Genomic DNA, 18,011 nt, shown 5'->3' with positions numbered 1-18,011 from the left:
GTAAAGATCCGAGCTGCCCGGAAACGTTGAAACAGTTCTGGGATAAGAGGTAGAGGATACCGGTTTTTAATAGTAATTTTATTAAGCTCCCGGTAATCTACACAAGGTCTTAGTGTGCCATCCTTTTTTTCGACAAAGAATATCCCGGCCCCTGCTGGTGAGGAGGAGGGGCGGATAAAACCCTTTTCCAAATTTTCGTTAATATAAATCCGGAGGGTTTCCAGCTCCTTCTCAGATAACGGGAATATCCTTCCGAAAGGAATCTCGGCTCCAGGCAGAAGTTCTACAGGGCAATCATAAGGCCTGTGAGGAGGCAGAGCTTCAGCCTTTTTCTTATCAAATACGTCCATGAATTCCTCATAAACTGCTGGGACATTTTCCGGGAGATCATGTACTGGTTGGACGGCCAGGCAAGCAGCAGAAGTATCAGATCCAGGTAGGAAACAATGGTTCAGGCAGTAATTAGACGTGAAGGAGATCCTTCTCTTAACCCAATCAATCTGTGGGTTGTGGGCCTGTAGCCAGGGAAGTCCTAAAATAATGGGAAACATTGGTGAGGAAAGGACGTCAAATCGGAGGAATTCCTGGTGAAGAGAATCTGTCGTGGTGAAGATGGGGCACGTCTCTTCAGTAACAGGCCCGGAACTGGGCAAAGAACCATCAGCCAGAAGAATATGGAGTCGCTGTTCCTTAGCTTGCATGGGGACACACAGTCTTTGAGCTAAAGAACGGTCCAGAAAGCAACTACATGCCCCAGAATCAACTATCGCCAGAAGCCGAATCTTCTTTTCTGCTACCTGTAGCGAGACAGGGAGAATAAGATGAGTAGGGGATGACCCAGCGACTTGACAGTTCAGCAGAGGCCGTGAATAGGACTTACTGGGTCTCACAGGACAATTGCGTAGGAAGTGGCCAGATTCCCCACAATAAAGGCAGAGGTTAGCTTGACGGCGACGTTGTCTTTCCTCGGGGGTCAAGGCAGAACGGATTAGACCAGTCTGCATGGGTTCTCCTTCTGATCCCCCGGAGACAGAAGGCCCAGGATGGGGTGAAGCAGCAAGTGGGACTTTCGGGAGAACCCAGGTAGGTCGGGCCCCTTGAAGGCGCTCTGAGCGTCTCTCCCGCAGGCGCCTGTCCAGTTGGATTGCCAGTGAGATTAGACCTTCCAAAGACGTAGGGGTTTCTACCCGAGCTAACTCGTCCTTAAGGGCTTCAGACAATCCGTGACGGTACTGGTACTTGAGTGCTGGCTCATTCCAGTCTGTATCCGCAGCCCATCTGCGGAAGTCAATGGTATAGTCCTCTACAGGACGTTTATTTTGTTGTAAGGCATGTAGGGCTGATTCAGCCGTAACAGTCCGTTGGGGGTCCTCATATAACTGGGCCATGGCCTGGAAGAAGGAGTCTACAGAGTTCAATGAGGGGCTCTTTTGCTCAAGGAGGTTATGGGCCCAGGTCTGGGGTTCTTCTGACAACAGAGAAATTATGAATCCTACTTTGACAGTCTCTGAAGAGAAGGTTCTGGGCTGAAGGGCTAAATACAAGAGACATGCATTCTTAAAGGATCTGAACCTTCTCCGTTCCCCACGGAAGCGTTCGGGTGTAGGTACCCTGGGTTCAGGTGGGAAAACCATGGCTGCCTGCGCAGGGCCGGCTGGTCCTTGCTGAGTGGAGGTGCCCCCGGAGCTAGCGGGCGTTTGATTGGGGTCGGAAGGAGAGGGTGCGCCAGCTAGGTTCAACACTCGACCCTCTAGTTGAAAATAACCGTCCTGCAGTCTCTGGACCGCCTGTGTTAAAGAGGAGACTTGCTGACAAAGAGCCTCGAGCTGGGAAGCACCTCTGTCGGCCTCTGACATGGCTGGATTGTACTGTCAGATCACTTCTTGGTAGAGGCCGAAATGCTGAGAGGGCTTCCCTTGCAGCTCGGTGCGAATCACCCCTGGAAGTGGGACAGGAGGTGACGCGTCCCAAGGAGCACTGGATGCTTGTGGAGTGCAGGTAAAGGTTCACAAGGATATCCTGGAACAACTTGCAGGGCCTCCAGGGAATCAAGCAATGTGCAGGTAAAAGCCAGGCCGAGGGTCATACACAGGTATCAGTCCAAACAGGTCGCCAAGACAAGGGGATTGAGCAGAAGCAAGTCCGTTGAGCAAGCCGGGATCGGTACACTGGAAGTCAGGCAGAGGACAAGAGAGCAAGGATGGTCACACAAGCCGAGGGTCAAACACTGGAGCAGGATCGAAGGGTCAGACGAAGCCGTGGGTCGAAGCCAGGAGAGAGAGCAGACAGGTCAGAAACAAGCCGGGTCAAACTGGAATCCAGGAAGTAGCAATACACAGGAAACAGGAAGAGCTGAAGACAATCCAGCAATCAGATGGGCTGAGCAGAGTCCTTTTATAGGCCAGTGAATTAGTCTATGGCCTGAGTCCATTGCAGCCATGGGAAGTACTGGCAAATTTGCCAGTTGCAGCACAGCCATTTCACTGACAATGAGTCTATGGCCTGAGTCCATTGCGGCCATTGGAAGTACTGGCGGAGTTGCCAGTTGCAGCATGGCCATTTCTCTGACAAAGGCATTACTATTGAGGTATAGAGGTATCCTACCTGTCTAGTGTGTACACAGGCCGATGCCTATGCCTGAGTTACTGCAGCCACAGATCGCCATCCCCCTAGAAAGCGAGGACACCTCCCGCAGGCCGAGGCACTTCCGCAGGCCGCACAGGCCGAATGCACTCATCCCGCAGGCCGCTGCTAGCTGGCAAGCCGCTGCTATCCTACACAGGCCGCCGCCATTTTCCTGCAGATTGCATGAGGCCGCCATATTGGCATAGCCTCGTGTCTCCAGCATGGGGGCGGCCATGTTTGAGGTGACCAAACACCTCGTGGAGTAATTGGGAGGCGCCGGAAGGCGTGTAAAGGGGCGGAGCCGCCTCCTTGGCCCAGGGAAAGCAAGCCAAAGACTTCCTGTCTGTAACAGACAGTGCTGGAAGCAGGTTGATAAGAAACTTATGTGCATCAGGTGAGCCTTGGGGTCTCTTTCTCTCTCTCTCTCTATTGCGCTGGGGGACTAAGTAAAAAAAAAAAAAAATGTTTTTTCTTGCAATTTTTTGTTTGCTGGCAAGTGTCTTGTTAATCATGAACCCTGCCACACATGTATCCCCAACTGATCCCCTCGAGGTGGCCGCAGGACCCTCCAGTACCCCACTTGTGATGATGCATTATCAGCAGTTTGGAGTCTTTGGTATCCTGGGTGGAGGTAGCCTGTCAGGGACGGGGGTCAAGAAAAGCGACCCCCGCCTACCCCTATTTCATCTGATACTTCAGATAAGGATTCTGAGCTGGTCATTGCAGTCCCTTTTCTGGGGTTGTTGTCTCAGGTACGGTCTCCTCAGACAGTGAGGAGGACGCTTCTGCCTCCGCCATAGCACAAGAAGCGTTGGTGGAAGCACTAGTTGTCTGTCTGGGAAACCTTAAATCTTGAGGTTACACCGGCAGAGGTAGCTGAGACTCATATTCCTTTTTTGGTACTAGCAAGCCTACCAAAATGGTGAAGGGTTTCCCTTGCCCAAATAGGGTCGTCCGTAAATGAGCCCTGCTATTTCCAAACGCATTGCTAGGCGCTATCATTTTGAGGAATCCCTCATTTCAAAGATGGACGGTACCACCAATAGTGGACTCACCGATTTCCAGACTAAATAAAGCCACTGTTATCCCGTTGGATTGACAGAATGGGCCCCACCCATCGTTAGGGGTGGGGGACGTCTTCACCGGTTTCCGGATCCAGGGCTTTCCAGAATCCCGGATAAAGGGGTTCGCAAGGTCATATGGTCGGGATACAAGATCGAGTTTCGATCACTTCCACCGGTGCGATTCTTCCCTTCCAATATTCGACATCCCCGGGTCGCTTAAAAAGCTTTGCGGGGGACAGCTTGATACAACAAGCAGTGGTAGTTCCCATTCCTTGGAGGAGTTCTAGTCGAACTTGTTCACAATGCCCAGGAAGAAGGGCTAGGTGCGTCCTATTCTGGTCTTGGAAGAGATGGAGTCCATCCATACAGTGGTGGCCTCCCTGCATCAGGGGGATTTCCTGGCGTCCATAGACATTTAGGATGCCTATCCTCATATCCCCATCTTCGCAGGACATCAGCGTTTTCGTTGCTTTTCCCAAAGATCATCCCTGGTTCCCACCAGGAGACTGAACTTTCTGGGCCTAATTTTGGATACATCCTTGGCAAGAGTGTTTCTCTATGCGGAGAAACTCCAGAAGATTCAGTCAATGATTCGGATATTGCTGTCCGTCAACTGGCCGGGATTGATGGTCGCCTCCTTAGAGGCAGTACCGTTTGCCCAGTCTCATACCCGAATTCTCCAAAGAGGAGATTCTTCTCATATGGAATCGGAATCCCGATTCCCTGGACAATTGGATCCGATTTAGTGAGCGGACCAGGGAGGCTCTGGTCTGGTGGCTTCGGTCTCCGATGCTCAGCCAGGGGAAGTCATTTCTTCTGATAAATTCCAGCTTACCGATAAATGGGTTGGAACTGAGAGCGATCAGACTTTGTCTGATTTACTGGACCGAGCAGCTCCAGGGCAGCCCGGTTCGGATCCAATCGGACTATGCCACGGTCATGACTTATGTCGATCACCAAGGGGCACCAAGAGTGCCCTGGCGGCCATAGAAGTGGCCAACATTCTTATTGGGGGAACAGTTCCAGTTCTCTCCGTGATATTTATCACGGGGGTGGACAGGCAGATTATTTCAGCCGTCAGATTCTGGATCAAGAGGAATAGTCTCTTCATCCAAAGGTATTTCACCAGCTGTCCCTTCATTGGGGCACCCCGGATATGGATCTGTTGGTAGGTTGGCTCAACAGGGCTCGCACCCGCGATCCTCTAGCGGATGCAGCCTCTCAAATTGCTGCTGAGATTTCTCCGCAGGATAGAGGTGGAGGGAACTCCAGTTATCCTGGAAATTCCGAGCTGGCCTCGTCAAGCCGGGTACGCCGACTTGGACAGGCTAGTCGCGGGCGCTCCTTGGAGACTTCCTCTCAGGGAGGATCTGTGGTCTCAAGGACCGATCTTCCATCGTGCTTTACAGTCGCTGGTTTTAATGGCCTGGCTATTGAGACCCAGGTACTGAAGGACAGAGGGTTGTCAGCTTCAGTTATTCCTACTCTAATTTAAACAAGGAAAGCGACTTCCAGCAAAGTCTATTATCGCACATGGAAGACTTATATCGCGTGGTGTGAATCTTTGGAATTTCCCCCACGTACCTATTCGGTGACCCGAATCTTGGCTTTTCTGCAAAAGGGGGTTGAGCAGAAACTATCCTTGAGCACTATCAAGGGTCAGGTTTCAGTATTAGCAATCTTCTTTCAGAAGCCTTGGGCTACTCATTCCTTGGTGTCCAGGGGGTGCGGCACTTGGCTCCGCCAGTGCGCGCGCCCTTACCGCCCTGGGATCTTAATTTGGTGTTTGTCGGTTCTTCAGAAACCTCCCTTTGAAAATATCAGGGAGATTCCCTTGCTTACATTATCCCAGAAGGTGGCCTTCTTGGTGGCTATCACTTCTGCACGCAGGGTGTCAGAACTGGCTGCATTATCATGCCATTCCCCATATCTAGTGGTTCATAGGGATAAGGTAGTTCTTCATCCGAAGCCATCCTTTCTTCCTAAGGTGGTTTCAGATTTTCATCTGAATGAAGATATTGTGCTACCTTCCTTGTGTCCTAAGCCCAATCATCCTCAGGAATATGCGTTGCATTCCTTGGATGTGGTTCGGGCAATCAGGGTATACCTGAAGACTACGGAATCGTTCCGTAAGACGGATTCACTTTTTGTGATCACGGATGGCCCCAGAAAGGGGTTGCCTGCATCTGCCGCGACTATCTCCAAATGGATAAGACAGACGGTGGTACAGGCTTATTCTATTAAGGGTCGGAATCCTCCGTTCCCTGTTAAGGCGCACTCCACTCGAGCGCTCAGTACTTCCTGGGCCTACCGCCATCAGGCGTCAGTGGTCCAGGTGTGCAAGGCGGCTACCTGGTCGTCGGTTCATACCTTTACAAAATTTTATAAAGTTGATGTGATGGCATCGGCGGATGCCTCATTTGGCCGCAAGGTTTTGCAGGCCGCAATTTGAGGAGACCGTTGGTCTACCTCGAGGGTTTTTTCCCGTTGGAATTTCAGTTGAGTCTCATCGTGTGATTGATGAGCCTTTAAAACTTCCAGTTGGCACCGGTTGGGCCTTCTAGATTGGATTTTGATTTCCATTTTCCCACCCTTCATTTGTGGCACTGCTTTGGGACGTCCCGAGTTGATATAAATCAAGGAGGACTACGTCTGTCAATGAGCGACAGAGAAAAATGGATTTTTGTAAAATCTTACCGTAAAATCCTTTTCTCTTAAGCTCATTTACAGACGTAGTACCCGCCCCTCTTTTTTTGAGTTGGGTTTGGTTAAATTCTCTAAACACTGCTTTGTGACATAACTGATTTGCTGTAGCAGGAAGTGAGAGGATATACCCTCTGGGACTGCCCCTAGGGTGTGGCCAGAACGTTTTCTTTCCTGTCTAGTCCTACTCCTGTAGAGGGCAGTATAACCCGAGTTGATATTAATCAAGGAGGACTACGTCTGTCAATGAGCTTAAGAAAAAAGGATTTTACGGTAAGATTTTACAAAAATCCATTTATACTTACCTGCTCTGTCCAAGGGATTAGCACAGAGAAGCCTCAGTCCTCTTCTTCTGGGGAGCCCCGGCATCGCTTCTGGCTGCTTCTCTTCGAGTGCCCCCATGGAGAGACTCTTTCCATGGGGGCATCCGTGCTCACAAGTCCCGCTGTTGCATCCATTGACAGACAGCAGGACTTGGCCCTGCCCCCCGTCTCCTGTGTCACTGGATTTGATTGACAGCAGCAGGAGCCAGTGGGCTCCTGCTGCTATCAATCTATCCAATGAGGACTCAAGACAGAGGCTTGAGCCACTGGGCTCGTGCTTGTTGCTGGAACGTTCGGGTAAGAATGACGGGGGGGGGGGGGGGTCTGGGGGGCAGCTGCCGCCCCAAGGGTTTTTCACCTTAATACATTGAATGCATTAAGGTGAAAAACCCTGAGACTTTACAACTCCTTTAAGTGGCCCTCGCTCTTGAAAAGGTTGAGCTTCCCTGGGTTAAAGGATCTGTAAGATTTTTACTGCTGTCTCCATCCCAGTTAGGTAGACTTGGGCCTTATTCACATGGGCGGGCTGTTGCTTTACAGCATGAGGGAGGCATCCCTGTAGGCATGCAAACCCTCAAGTTTGTGGAAGCACACCAAGTCCATCATTGATTTGTACAGGTGGCTGTACACAATCACTTGTCACTCTGGGATGCCTACTGGTCACATAAACACACACCTCTTTGTGCTGTATAACCCTCTACACCCTTGTGAATGTGAATGAGCCTTAACCTTCCTCCCCTGGTTTTAAGATACCTGTCTGAGACAAAGATGGAAACATAAGCACACGTACATAGTAGAGTGGCGAAAGGTCAGAACTTCTGTCAGTTTTTTTTCTTTGTTCCTCTGACTTCCTTTGTGACAGCCAAAAACATCAGGAGCGAGAATCTCCACAATTAAAACTTGACCGATTGTTGATGGCAGTAAATGACATCCTTACTTTCCAAAAATATTCCATACACACCTACTACTTAAATGGCCCTGTAATCAATTCTTCATGAAATTGTTCCTTACTGTGTTTTTCTGCCTCCTTGTAATTTGCTTGGAATGAGCAGGGCACCTTTGTTGCAGTCATGCGCACTGCTGTATGCCCACTACAAATCCCATTGTCCATCATTCAAAGGAGTGGGCAAGAGAGGGTGGCTACATTCATGCATAAAGAGGGACCATGGTGAACCAGTGTATTCACCCTCTAGATCAGGGGTCTCCATACATTTTAAAGGAATGGCCAGTTTACAGTCTTTCAGACTTTGGGGAGCCCAGACTGTGGCCAGTGGGATTAGAAAATGCCCTTTTGTCAGTGTAAACAATATCTTAGTCCTGGTGGTCAATGGGATTAAAAACAAATGCATAGCAGTGGTGGTCAGTAGGAAGAGGAATAGTGCCCCATTGTTGGTGTCAGTCAGGGGAATAGTGCCCCATCATTACTTTTAGTAGAAGTAATAGTGCCCCATCGATGTCAGTGGGAGGAACAGTGCCCTAACATTGTTGTCGGTGGACCGAAAGGTTGTCGCATCATTCATGTCAGCGGGAAGAACTATGCCCCATTGTTGAATGTCTGTGGAAGAAATGGTGCCCCATCGTTGGCATCTGTGGAAGGAATAGTGCCTCATCGTTGGCATCTGTGGAAGGAATAGTGCCTCATCATTGGCATCTGTGGAAGGAATAGTGCCTCATCGTTGGTGTCTGTGGAAGGAATAGTGCCTCATCATTGGCGTCTGTGGAAGGAATAGTGCCTCATCGTTGGCATCTGTGGAAGGAATAGTGCCTCATCGTTGGTATCTGTGGAAGGAATAATGCCTCATCGTTGGCGTCTGTGGAAGGAATAGTGCCTCATCGTTGGTATCTGTGGAAGGAATAATGCCTCATCGTTGGCGTCTGTGGAAGGAATCGTTGGCGTCTGTGGAAGGAATAGTGCCTCATCGTTGGTGTCTGTGGAAGGAATAATGCCTCATCGTTGGTGTCTGCGGGAGGAATAGTGCCTCATAGTTGGTGTCTGTGGAAGGAATAGTGCCTCATCGTTGGCATCTGTGGAAGGAATAGTGCCTCATCATTGGCATCTGTAGAAGGAATAGTGCCTCATAGTTGGTGTCTGTGGAAGGAATAGTGTCCCGTCTTTGAATAGTGGGAGGATTTATGCCTCACTGCTGGTGTCAGTAGGATCAATAGTGTCTCTTATCAATGGGAGGAATAGTGTTCCAAGGGCTGGATAAAGGCAATCAAAAGGACACCGTTTTGGAGGCCACTACTTGAAATCACAGCAGCAAAAAGGGATTTGGAGGGGGCTGAGGGGTAATAATGGAAGGCAGCTTTTTGATTTAAGAATACATACTAGAATTTTTTAAACAAGAGTTAAGTGTTACTTTAACTTTCATTTACTCGATTAAAAACCTAAAAAAAAATTTGGTGGGTAGCTTTAGTGCACACTTCTAATGCATGAATGTATATGACATCTGAAGTTCTCCCCCAATAACATGTACTTTTCCCAGCGGGCTGTGATGACAGAAAGATAGAAGAAGCGTTGTCAATCGCTTGCAGTGTGCTCCATGCAGGCAGCTAGCTGACTTTCCAGATCCCTTGTCCAAGATAAATATTAGTGAGAGCATAGCTTGGATCCAAATAAGAAAAATACACTAGTCTACATAACTCACATCTGACACCATTAAAAATAACAAACATTTCTGAGTAATTCCCTAGAAGAACACCCTAGCTGGAATAATGTATATATTTTTTGGGGATTCTAAAGTCAAAGCTGACACAAAATTGAGCTTTTATTTAGCAGTCAGGAACATGAAAGAGCTTTTTCACCCTGTGACCTTTTTGCCTTCCACACCCAGTAACTGAGCTTGACTTGTTTTTGGCAAATATAACCGAAATAAATAAGTAAATAAGTCAGACAGTTATTCTGCTCGTTTCGTGGTGAGCTGGATGAAAACGCACAGTGTGTGACCACAAGTGAATACGTTTATTGAGAATAAAAAAATAAAAATCATTACCTAAATTCTTGAAAGATCTGGTAAACATCTCACTTTTATAGGAGGTATATACAGTTACACCAATCTTCAGATTTGGGCCCATTTACTATTTAACGTGTTTATAAATTATGGTGGAGTTTGCAATTTAGGCCCCTTTCACATTTGTGCAACTTGATTTCCAATGAATACCGTTCATATCTGTGCGACTTCAAAGTAGTATCTGCACTAATTTGATCTGACTTTGATGCATTTTGAAGTCCATAGCCCTTTAAGATTACAGCGGCATTGCCAAGTCCTGAAAAAATTGCAGCAGAATCGCGTGACTTCTAGGGCTCTTTCACACGGAGCGGACCGTATTTCGATCCGCTCCAGCACTTTTTTTTTTTTTTTCACGGACACGGATGACACTTGTCATCCGCTCCTTATGTCCGCATATCATCCCATCCGTTTGCAGATGATATACGGACATAATGTATGTCTATGGGCTTTGCGGATGTCAGTGGATGACACCGCTGACATCCGATATTGCATCCGTTCCGTTTTTTAAACGGAAGAAAAATAGGGTTCTGTTCCGTTCCACAAAACGGACGAAAGGATGAAAATCGGATGTCAGCGGATGGTCATCCGCAATCCCATAGACATTCATTATGTCCGTATATCACCCGCAAACGGATGGGGTGATTTACAGACATAGGAACGTCCGTGTGAAAGAGCCCTTAGGCTGCACAAGGGTAAAAAAGGGCCTTAAAAGTTTTTTTTTTTTTTTTTTGGGGGGGATACAAATTTTGTCTTTTAGTATAGTTTCTGGAAGATGTCTGCAGTGTCCAAACTTACCTGGATACAATTGGTGATTACCTGTCTATCTCCAAACCTCTATCTCCAAAAGTGTTTCTCTCTGGTGTTTCCTTTCTCTGTTATCAGCATGAGTAAACCTGAGAAGTTTTCCAACACATGAGATATTTGTGATGGGGAGGGAGCTGAGAACACAGCTTGTCTATTCTCAACACAGCTCTGTATCCCTCCTTTGCTCCTGTGCCTGTGTGTGAAGGGGGGGGGGGGTGTGTATCCCTTTCCTCCAATCAGCTCTCATACATTGTACAAGAGACAGGAGCTCTAACTGCAGCTCTCCACCCCCATCTCTGTGTTACTGACAGATTTTTTAAATACCCCCCAAACAGTGATCCACGGCCCTTCTTACATCCGCTAATCCGATTTTATACATGTAAATAATAGATTGACAATACTAAAATATTACCTTATAAAATTTTTGCAGAGCGCCGCCATCTTTTCCATGGTCACCCGAAGCCGCAGTGTGCACATATATGCCCTGCTTCCTGGTTGTAGATGGAGGGGGGGCGATCAATGCAGCGCGAAATCTCGCGCATGCCCAGTACAAAGGAAAGTACTGGCAATAGGCTGGCGCCGTCCGCGCTGTGCTCCGCCTCTCATCGCGTCATTTTCGGTTTGGAAATAACGCGATGAGAGGAGCGGCCAGCCACCTACGTCACTGCCCATTGCCTCCTGGGAGTGATCAGTAAGAGCTCCCAGGATGCATTGCGGGACAGGAAGTGACGGCGCCGGCCGCGGCCGCACAGGCAGGAAGTGGAAGGAAAGGTGAATATATTTTCTGCTGAAACAAGGTAAGTAAAAAAAAAAAAAAAAAATCGGGAATATCCAATTCTTTTTCAGGGTACAATAAGGAAGCGGATGCCACAAAATCTAAGAACTATTTTGCGGCCGGAACTCCGCTTTAAGGATTTTTTCACAATTCTGCACTTTTGAATTGATGTAGAAAAAAGAAGACTGCAGATAAACGGGTACAATTTATGCAAGAGAATTAATTTCATCTTTGTGTATCATCTGAGGCTATTCACTTCACTGTGTATATGTGAGGGTTTACAACCACTTTAATCTAAGTTGTCGGTAATCCTTACATGTAAATCTAATGCAGTTCATTTAAACCAGAAGTCACCACTGGAGTATGTGAATGTGTTTGGGAATTTCTTCACAATCGGGGGTTCTCGGATCTCTGGGTTACCAGCAGAGAGGACTTTGGAGAACTAGTGAAGTACAGCACTGACCGGATGAAGAACTTGCTGTGCTTTCTGCATATATTTCAGTGTTATTTGGACTGTAACTTTAAATGCTCTGTATATCTCATAATGTGCGTGTTCTCGCTCCTCCTAGGTAAATTGCAAGACCACAAGAAGGGCCCGCTAGCCTCGTGTATTAACTTAACCTGCTAATAAACCCAAAACCAAACCTTTATTATATTGCAGCTTACCAATTCTTAGGTGTGATGGCTGCATTCATTTTCTTTTTTAGGCTTTCATTCATTTTTGTTTCCCTGGTGATCTGACCGATATATCTGTTTTTTTCTTTTTTCAACAGCACAAGCTGTCCTACAAATGAATTAGCTAAGAGTGTTGAGACAAACCATTTACCACTGACAGGGGTGCTTACTATGATTAGCTTTTATTTATTCATGTGAAAACGGAAACGGTTTGCTGTAACTGCTTGTTTAACCGCTTGCTGACTACCGCAAGTACATATACTGCGGCAATCAGCCCCGTGCAGGCAAAGTGACGTATAGATACGTCACTCGCCTGTGAGCCAATAGGGGGGCGAGCACGCACCGCCGGAGGCGCGCTCCTGCCCCAGCTCACTGTGATCCCCGCGCGTGACACCGGCGGACCCGATGTCCGCCGGTCACTCGCAATCGTCCGTTACAGAGGGAGAAAGGCAGGCAGCTAATGTAAACAAAGCCGCCTGTCATTCTCCCTTGTGTAACAGCAGAGATCATACGGTCCTGCTATGTAGGATTGTAGATCTCTGCTGTTACACAAACAGCCACATCCCTGCACAGTTAGAAGCACGCCCCTAGGGACACACTTAACCCCCCCTTCTCCAATAAAGTTAACCCCTTCCCTGCCAGTGTCATTTTTACAGTAACAGTGCATATGTATAGCACTGATTACTGTAGTAATGTCACTGGTTCCCTCAAAAGTGTCAGAAATGTCAGTCAAGGGTCCGATCTGTCAGCCGCAATGTCGCAGTCCCGCAAAAAAAAATCTCAGATCACCGCCATTACTCGTTAAAAAAAAAAAACAATAAAAATTACAAAAATCTTTCCCTTAGTAAACGCAATAACTTTGCGCAAACCAATCAAAATACGCTTATTGTAATTTTTTTCTTTTTTTACCAAACATATGTAGCAGAAAACAAATTGGCCTAAAATGTTAAAAAATTTAGATTTTTACATTTTTTTTTTTGGGAATTTCATATAAAAAAATGTGAAAAATATTGATTTATGCAAAATTGTCGTTCTTTTTTTGTTTATAGCGCATGATCAAAAAATCGCACAGGTGATCAAATACCACCAAAAGAAAGCTCTGTTTGTGGGGAAAAAAAGGACATCAATTTCATTTGGGTACAGCGTCGCACGACCGCACAATTGTCCGTTAAATTCACGCAGTGCCGAATCACAAAATACCCCCTGGTCAGGAAGGGGGTAAAATCTTCCGGGGCTTAAGTGGTTAACTGCAGCATGAGCTGGCATTTGGCCTAAATTTGTTAGTGTATCTAAATCTGGTAGTGCATTTAATACCCCCCCCCCTTCCTTTCCCTAGACCGGCCATGCTGTGATCTCCTGTGCCCCAGTGTTCCTTTATCAAGAGTGGGGACACTAATACAGGAGGTTTGTTACTGGCCAGATCACCAGGTGAAACTATATGAGAAATAAACTAAAAAGAAAACTGATGCAGCCACCACAGCTAGTAATTGTTTAGTTGTAATCCTATATTACAGTTTTGGTTTAATGCTGCTTTAAGCACCTTTGATTAATACAAGAAATAAAATTGCACTCACAAGAACCATATAATCATACTTGGGTAAAAATTTAACAGCTAGTCCCTGAATATTTCAAGAACCTGAATGATAAATATTGAGGGTCAGGACAACACTCCACAGCAGAAACGGGGGCTAAGGCATTTCGAGGGATATACCCTCTTCCTCAGAGGCCTAACTAAAGAGTGCAGCAAAGCCTGAAGTTTTCCTGGGCACTATATTAAAGTGTGGAGTCATCAAGTCATTCTGTTCATGGACTACTTCATGTAACTTATACCAACCCTATCACTTTAATGCTGATGTTGTGTTTTTATTTGTACTTCCAGGTAAATGTTCGAAATGGCATGACCCTTCATGACTGTTTAATGAAAGCACTAAAGGTTAGAGGACTCCAGCCGGAGTGTTGTGCAGTTTTCCGCCTTCTGCCAGACACCAAAAGGTGAGAATTTGGTTCCCATAAGTAAATAGCATGAGGGTTTTTTTTTTTTTTTTTTTTTAGTGCTTGTGGGCTTTTATAGTGTTGTAGAAACATTTTAAGATCCTACAGGCTGTGCAATGATTCAGTCCCCAACATATGGGAATGTGGCATTTAGAGCTGATCTGCTTAGGCCAACCATAGATGGACCAAATCTCAGCCGGTAAAACAGGGACTGGCTGAGATTCAAACCATCCATGAGCAGGCTGGTTGTCCTCAAGTCGATCCATCAATCAACTTTGGTACAGCCAGCCTGGTGGATTTTTTACATGTGATTACTGCTGGCTGCTATAGGCACTAACGGTAATCATTATGTTCTGCTTGCTAGGAAGGCTCTCCACAACCCCAGACCCCCACCCCCCTGCTGGCAGAATACAATTAGATAAACATAAACATGTATATAGGCGCATGAGTCATACCATTAGCCAGAGTCCGTGTAGATAAAACAATCATTGGGTAGGAATGCAGATGGAAGAAAGTCCACTAATTAGGGCAGCCTTCAAGAAACCAAAGCCAAGGGTTCCACAGGACTACAGACAAAAAACAAAAACAGAGGCGCCTCGAAGTGTAGACTGTAGACATATTTATTAAACAGAAATTAATGCACTCACATCTGAATACATGTTCATGCGCTAAAAACCCATTCCGAGATTCAAGATGAGCGGTGTGATGGACGTGATCCCCGGTCTGTGTAGCTGTCCCACTGGGGTAGAGACCTCTTTGTTGATAGCCGGCAATGCAGCAGAGCTGACAATGGGAAGGAGAGGCTCACAGTCCGTCAGTGAGAACGAGGCTTGGTACAGCGTCGGATGTCGATGACGTCATAGGAAGTGCGACGCGTTTCCGAGCGTGCGTACTGCCGGGGGGAGGCGACAGCCGCGCTCCTTCTTCCCGGCTATCAATGAAGAGGTCTCTACCCCAGTGGGACAGCTACACAGATCGGGCATCACGTCCATCACACAGCTCATCTTAAATCTCGGAATGGGTTTTTAGTGCATGAACATGTATTCAGATGTGAGTGCATTAATTTCTGTTTAATAAATATGTCTACAGTCTACACTTCGAGGCGCCTCTGTTTTTGTTTTTTTCAGAATACAATTAGCACTGTGGGGTGGATTCTCCCTTTTAACCCTGAATGTATTGATGAGGGGATTGAACAATTTTCTTTCCTCCTACCTGTGGTGGAAGGAAAGAAAGTTTAAATCCTCTATGGCTTGCTGTAGACATCTAATATGTGGGGTATTTTTTGTATATGCCAGGAATTGGAGGTTTAAACGTCAGACATAACTTTTTGTTAAGTGTATGCAAAGTCATGTGTAAGTGTAACAATCAAAAAGGACAAATCCTGCACATGCTGATATACAAAAAGTACAAAGAGGAGTACTTCACCAGCCCATGGCGCTGTCCATGTGTTCACTTCCTTTGTATGTTTATTAGCTGAAATGTCCTGGTTGCTGCTGCTCCTCTCTCACTCCACGGGGGGGGGGGGGGGGGGGGGGCGGATCAAAACAATTCAAATCTGTAAAGAAAAGCGCACGCAACCTCGGGCAATAACGCTTTAATAAAGGACAAAAACACAGTACATTGGAATTGCACTCACACTTTTCCTTTAAGACAATCGCTTTACAGCATTCCAACAGGAGCTACTCGCTCCTCCCGTCCCTCCAGATGGTGACTCTGCGGTCTCCTCATTCGCGGCTGCCGCCGCTGTATCCCCGCTCTCCTTCACTTCCTGTGTTGCCTGGTCACCGGATGCCGGTTCTAGTGCGCCTGCGCACTATACCAACGTAATCTACGGTGCCTCAGGAGAGCCTCAGCCAAAGCCGGAGCCACAAGTTGTACGGAGCTGCGAGGTGGGAGATTCAAGACACGGGTGCACTGCCTCTGCTGTTACTACGGACAACGCGTTTCCTGAGGCGCCTTAGATTACGTTGGTATAGTGCGCAGGCGCACTAGAACCGGCATCCAGTGACCAGGCAACACAGGAAGTGAAGGAGAGCGGGGATACAGCGGCGGCAGCCGCGAATGAGGAGACCGCAGAGTCACCATCTGGAGGGACGGGAGGAGCGAGTAGCTCCTGTTGGAATGCTGTAAAGCGATTGTCTTAAAGGAAAAGTGTGAGTGCAATTCCAATGTACTGTGTTTTTGTCCTTTATTAAAGCGTTATTGCCCGAGGTTGCGTGCGCTTTTCTTTACAGATTTGATGTGTAAGTGTAACGCTTTCAGGTGTTGGTTACTTCTCCAAGAGATTATAGAACTTCCTCTGACAATGCCATAATCTGCTTTTCTCTTTAGAAGGATGGTGCTGTGTTTGTTTAGGGACTATCCAGTGGTTTCTGGACTAAAATACTGGCTCAGACATTATGGTTAAGCTGGCTATAGATGAGCGTTTGTGGTTGCAGGAAAGAAAATTGCTTGATTGCCCAATCAACACAGTCAGTGTTGGTGGCGGAATCCCTCACTCAGGGCTATTGTGTTCTCCCGGCGCTAGCAATAATCGCATGTAAAATCGGACAGGCTGGTTGTACCCAAATTGATTGATCAACTTGGGTACGTTTTAGCCTGCCCCTACATGGTTCGAATCTCGGGATTCAAACTGTCTATAACCGGCCTTACTGTATGTACATTTTGGTGCCTAGGTGACAAATGCGTAACACAGAACTGCCCATGCTGCAACCTCTCCCAGTGTAATTTGTTACAAGGTTACAAGGACACAATGTTATCACTGGGGTAGAGTGGATTGAGCAAATGCTTTCTCATGCCTGATGAAAACTGATGACATCTCATTCTAGGCAAAGTAACTTGACTGGAGCTAAAAAAACACTTTTCTCTGTCGCTCATTGACAGACGCAGTCCTCTTGATTAATATCAACTTGGGTTATACTGCCCTCTACAGAAGTAGGACACTAGGCAGAAGGAAAACGTTCTGGCCACACCTTAGGGGCAGTCCCAGAGGGTATATCCTCTCTCTCTCTCTGCTACAGGAAGTCAGTTTTTTTCTGTCTAGTTAGGAGTAAGGACCTAAGTTCCTTGCTGGGATCTTTGGTCCTGGCAAGATTTTTTAGAAAAACTTTTTTTAGGCAGCTTTTTTTCTCCAGTTTTTCCTGAGAGATCTTCAAGCAAGTACGCTGAAACTGGGCGACGGGCTGGATGTTGAGATCCAGTGGTCACCCCAGTCAGCCTACGAGCGCGTGCAGGCCCTAGCTCCGCGCTGGGTCGGCCGCGACATAGTCCCACTGGACGGGGACTGACCCTACGAGTTAAACGCCTGGACGCCGACGACCAGTTGGAAACTGAGTCACGGCGTCCTTATTGGTCGACAGCCCCCCCACCTCGGTGGAGAGGGGTTTTGTCAGGAGTGGCGCCCGCCGGTTCCGGTATGGTGAGTAAGATGTTCCCCCCTCTCCCCCTGACGGGTTTGTTGGTGGACGCGGGCCCCTCCCTGGGATGGTCGGACGCGCTTGATCCTGGGTCTCCCCTCTATCCTTTAACAGGTGTCACAGATTCCCCCTCTTGAGGGTGATTTAGTGAATAAGGCTTGGTTTGGGAGCTGATTATCGGAGTCACTGTATGAGGGGCACTGTAAAGGGACTATGACTGAAGTCAGTGGCTGGCATTACGGTTATGATGGCCATGTATGAGGGTGATAGCATCCTACCTGATACATAAGGTTGCAATACAGGCCGATGCCTGTGCCTGGACTACCGCCATCCGCAGGCCGCCATCCTCCCACAGGCCATACACCTCCCGCAGGCCGCACAGGCCGATGACTACCTTCCGCAGACCGCTGCCATCTTTCCACAGGCCGCCGATCCCCCCCGCAGGTCGCGCGGGGCCGCCATCTTGGCGTAGCCTCGTGTCTCCAGCATGGGGGTGGCCATTTTGGAGATGACCAGCTACCTCGAGGAGTAGCATGGGAGGCGCCGGAAGGCGTGTAAAGGGGCGGAGCCGCCTCCTTTCCCAGGGAAATGATCCTAAAGACTTCCTGTCTGTAAGAGACAGC

The 18,011-nt window shown here is 47.6% G+C and overlaps 1 protein-coding gene across 2 annotated transcripts in view; it reads left to right on the top strand.

The window, feature by feature from the left end:
* RAF1 (Raf-1 proto-oncogene, serine/threonine kinase) overlaps positions 1-18,011 on the top strand; it is a 289,683-nt gene that overhangs the window by 163,921 nt on the left and 107,751 nt on the right. For both annotated transcript variants that reach the window (XM_082266446.1, XM_082266447.1), the window contains exon 3: positions 13,860-13,972. In XM_082266446.1, coding sequence (XP_082122572.1) covers positions 13,860-13,972 — 113 coding nt within the window. The remainder of the gene's footprint in view (positions 1-13,859; positions 13,973-18,011) is intronic.

Source organism: Pelophylax lessonae (genome assembly GCF_965119305.1).
Source record: "Pelophylax lessonae genome assembly, chromosome: 8".
Lineage (NCBI taxonomy): Eukaryota > Metazoa > Chordata > Amphibia > Anura > Ranidae > Pelophylax > Pelophylax lessonae.
Note: the sequence above shows the minus strand (reverse complement) of the source record. Positions and strands in the feature narration are given on the sequence as shown.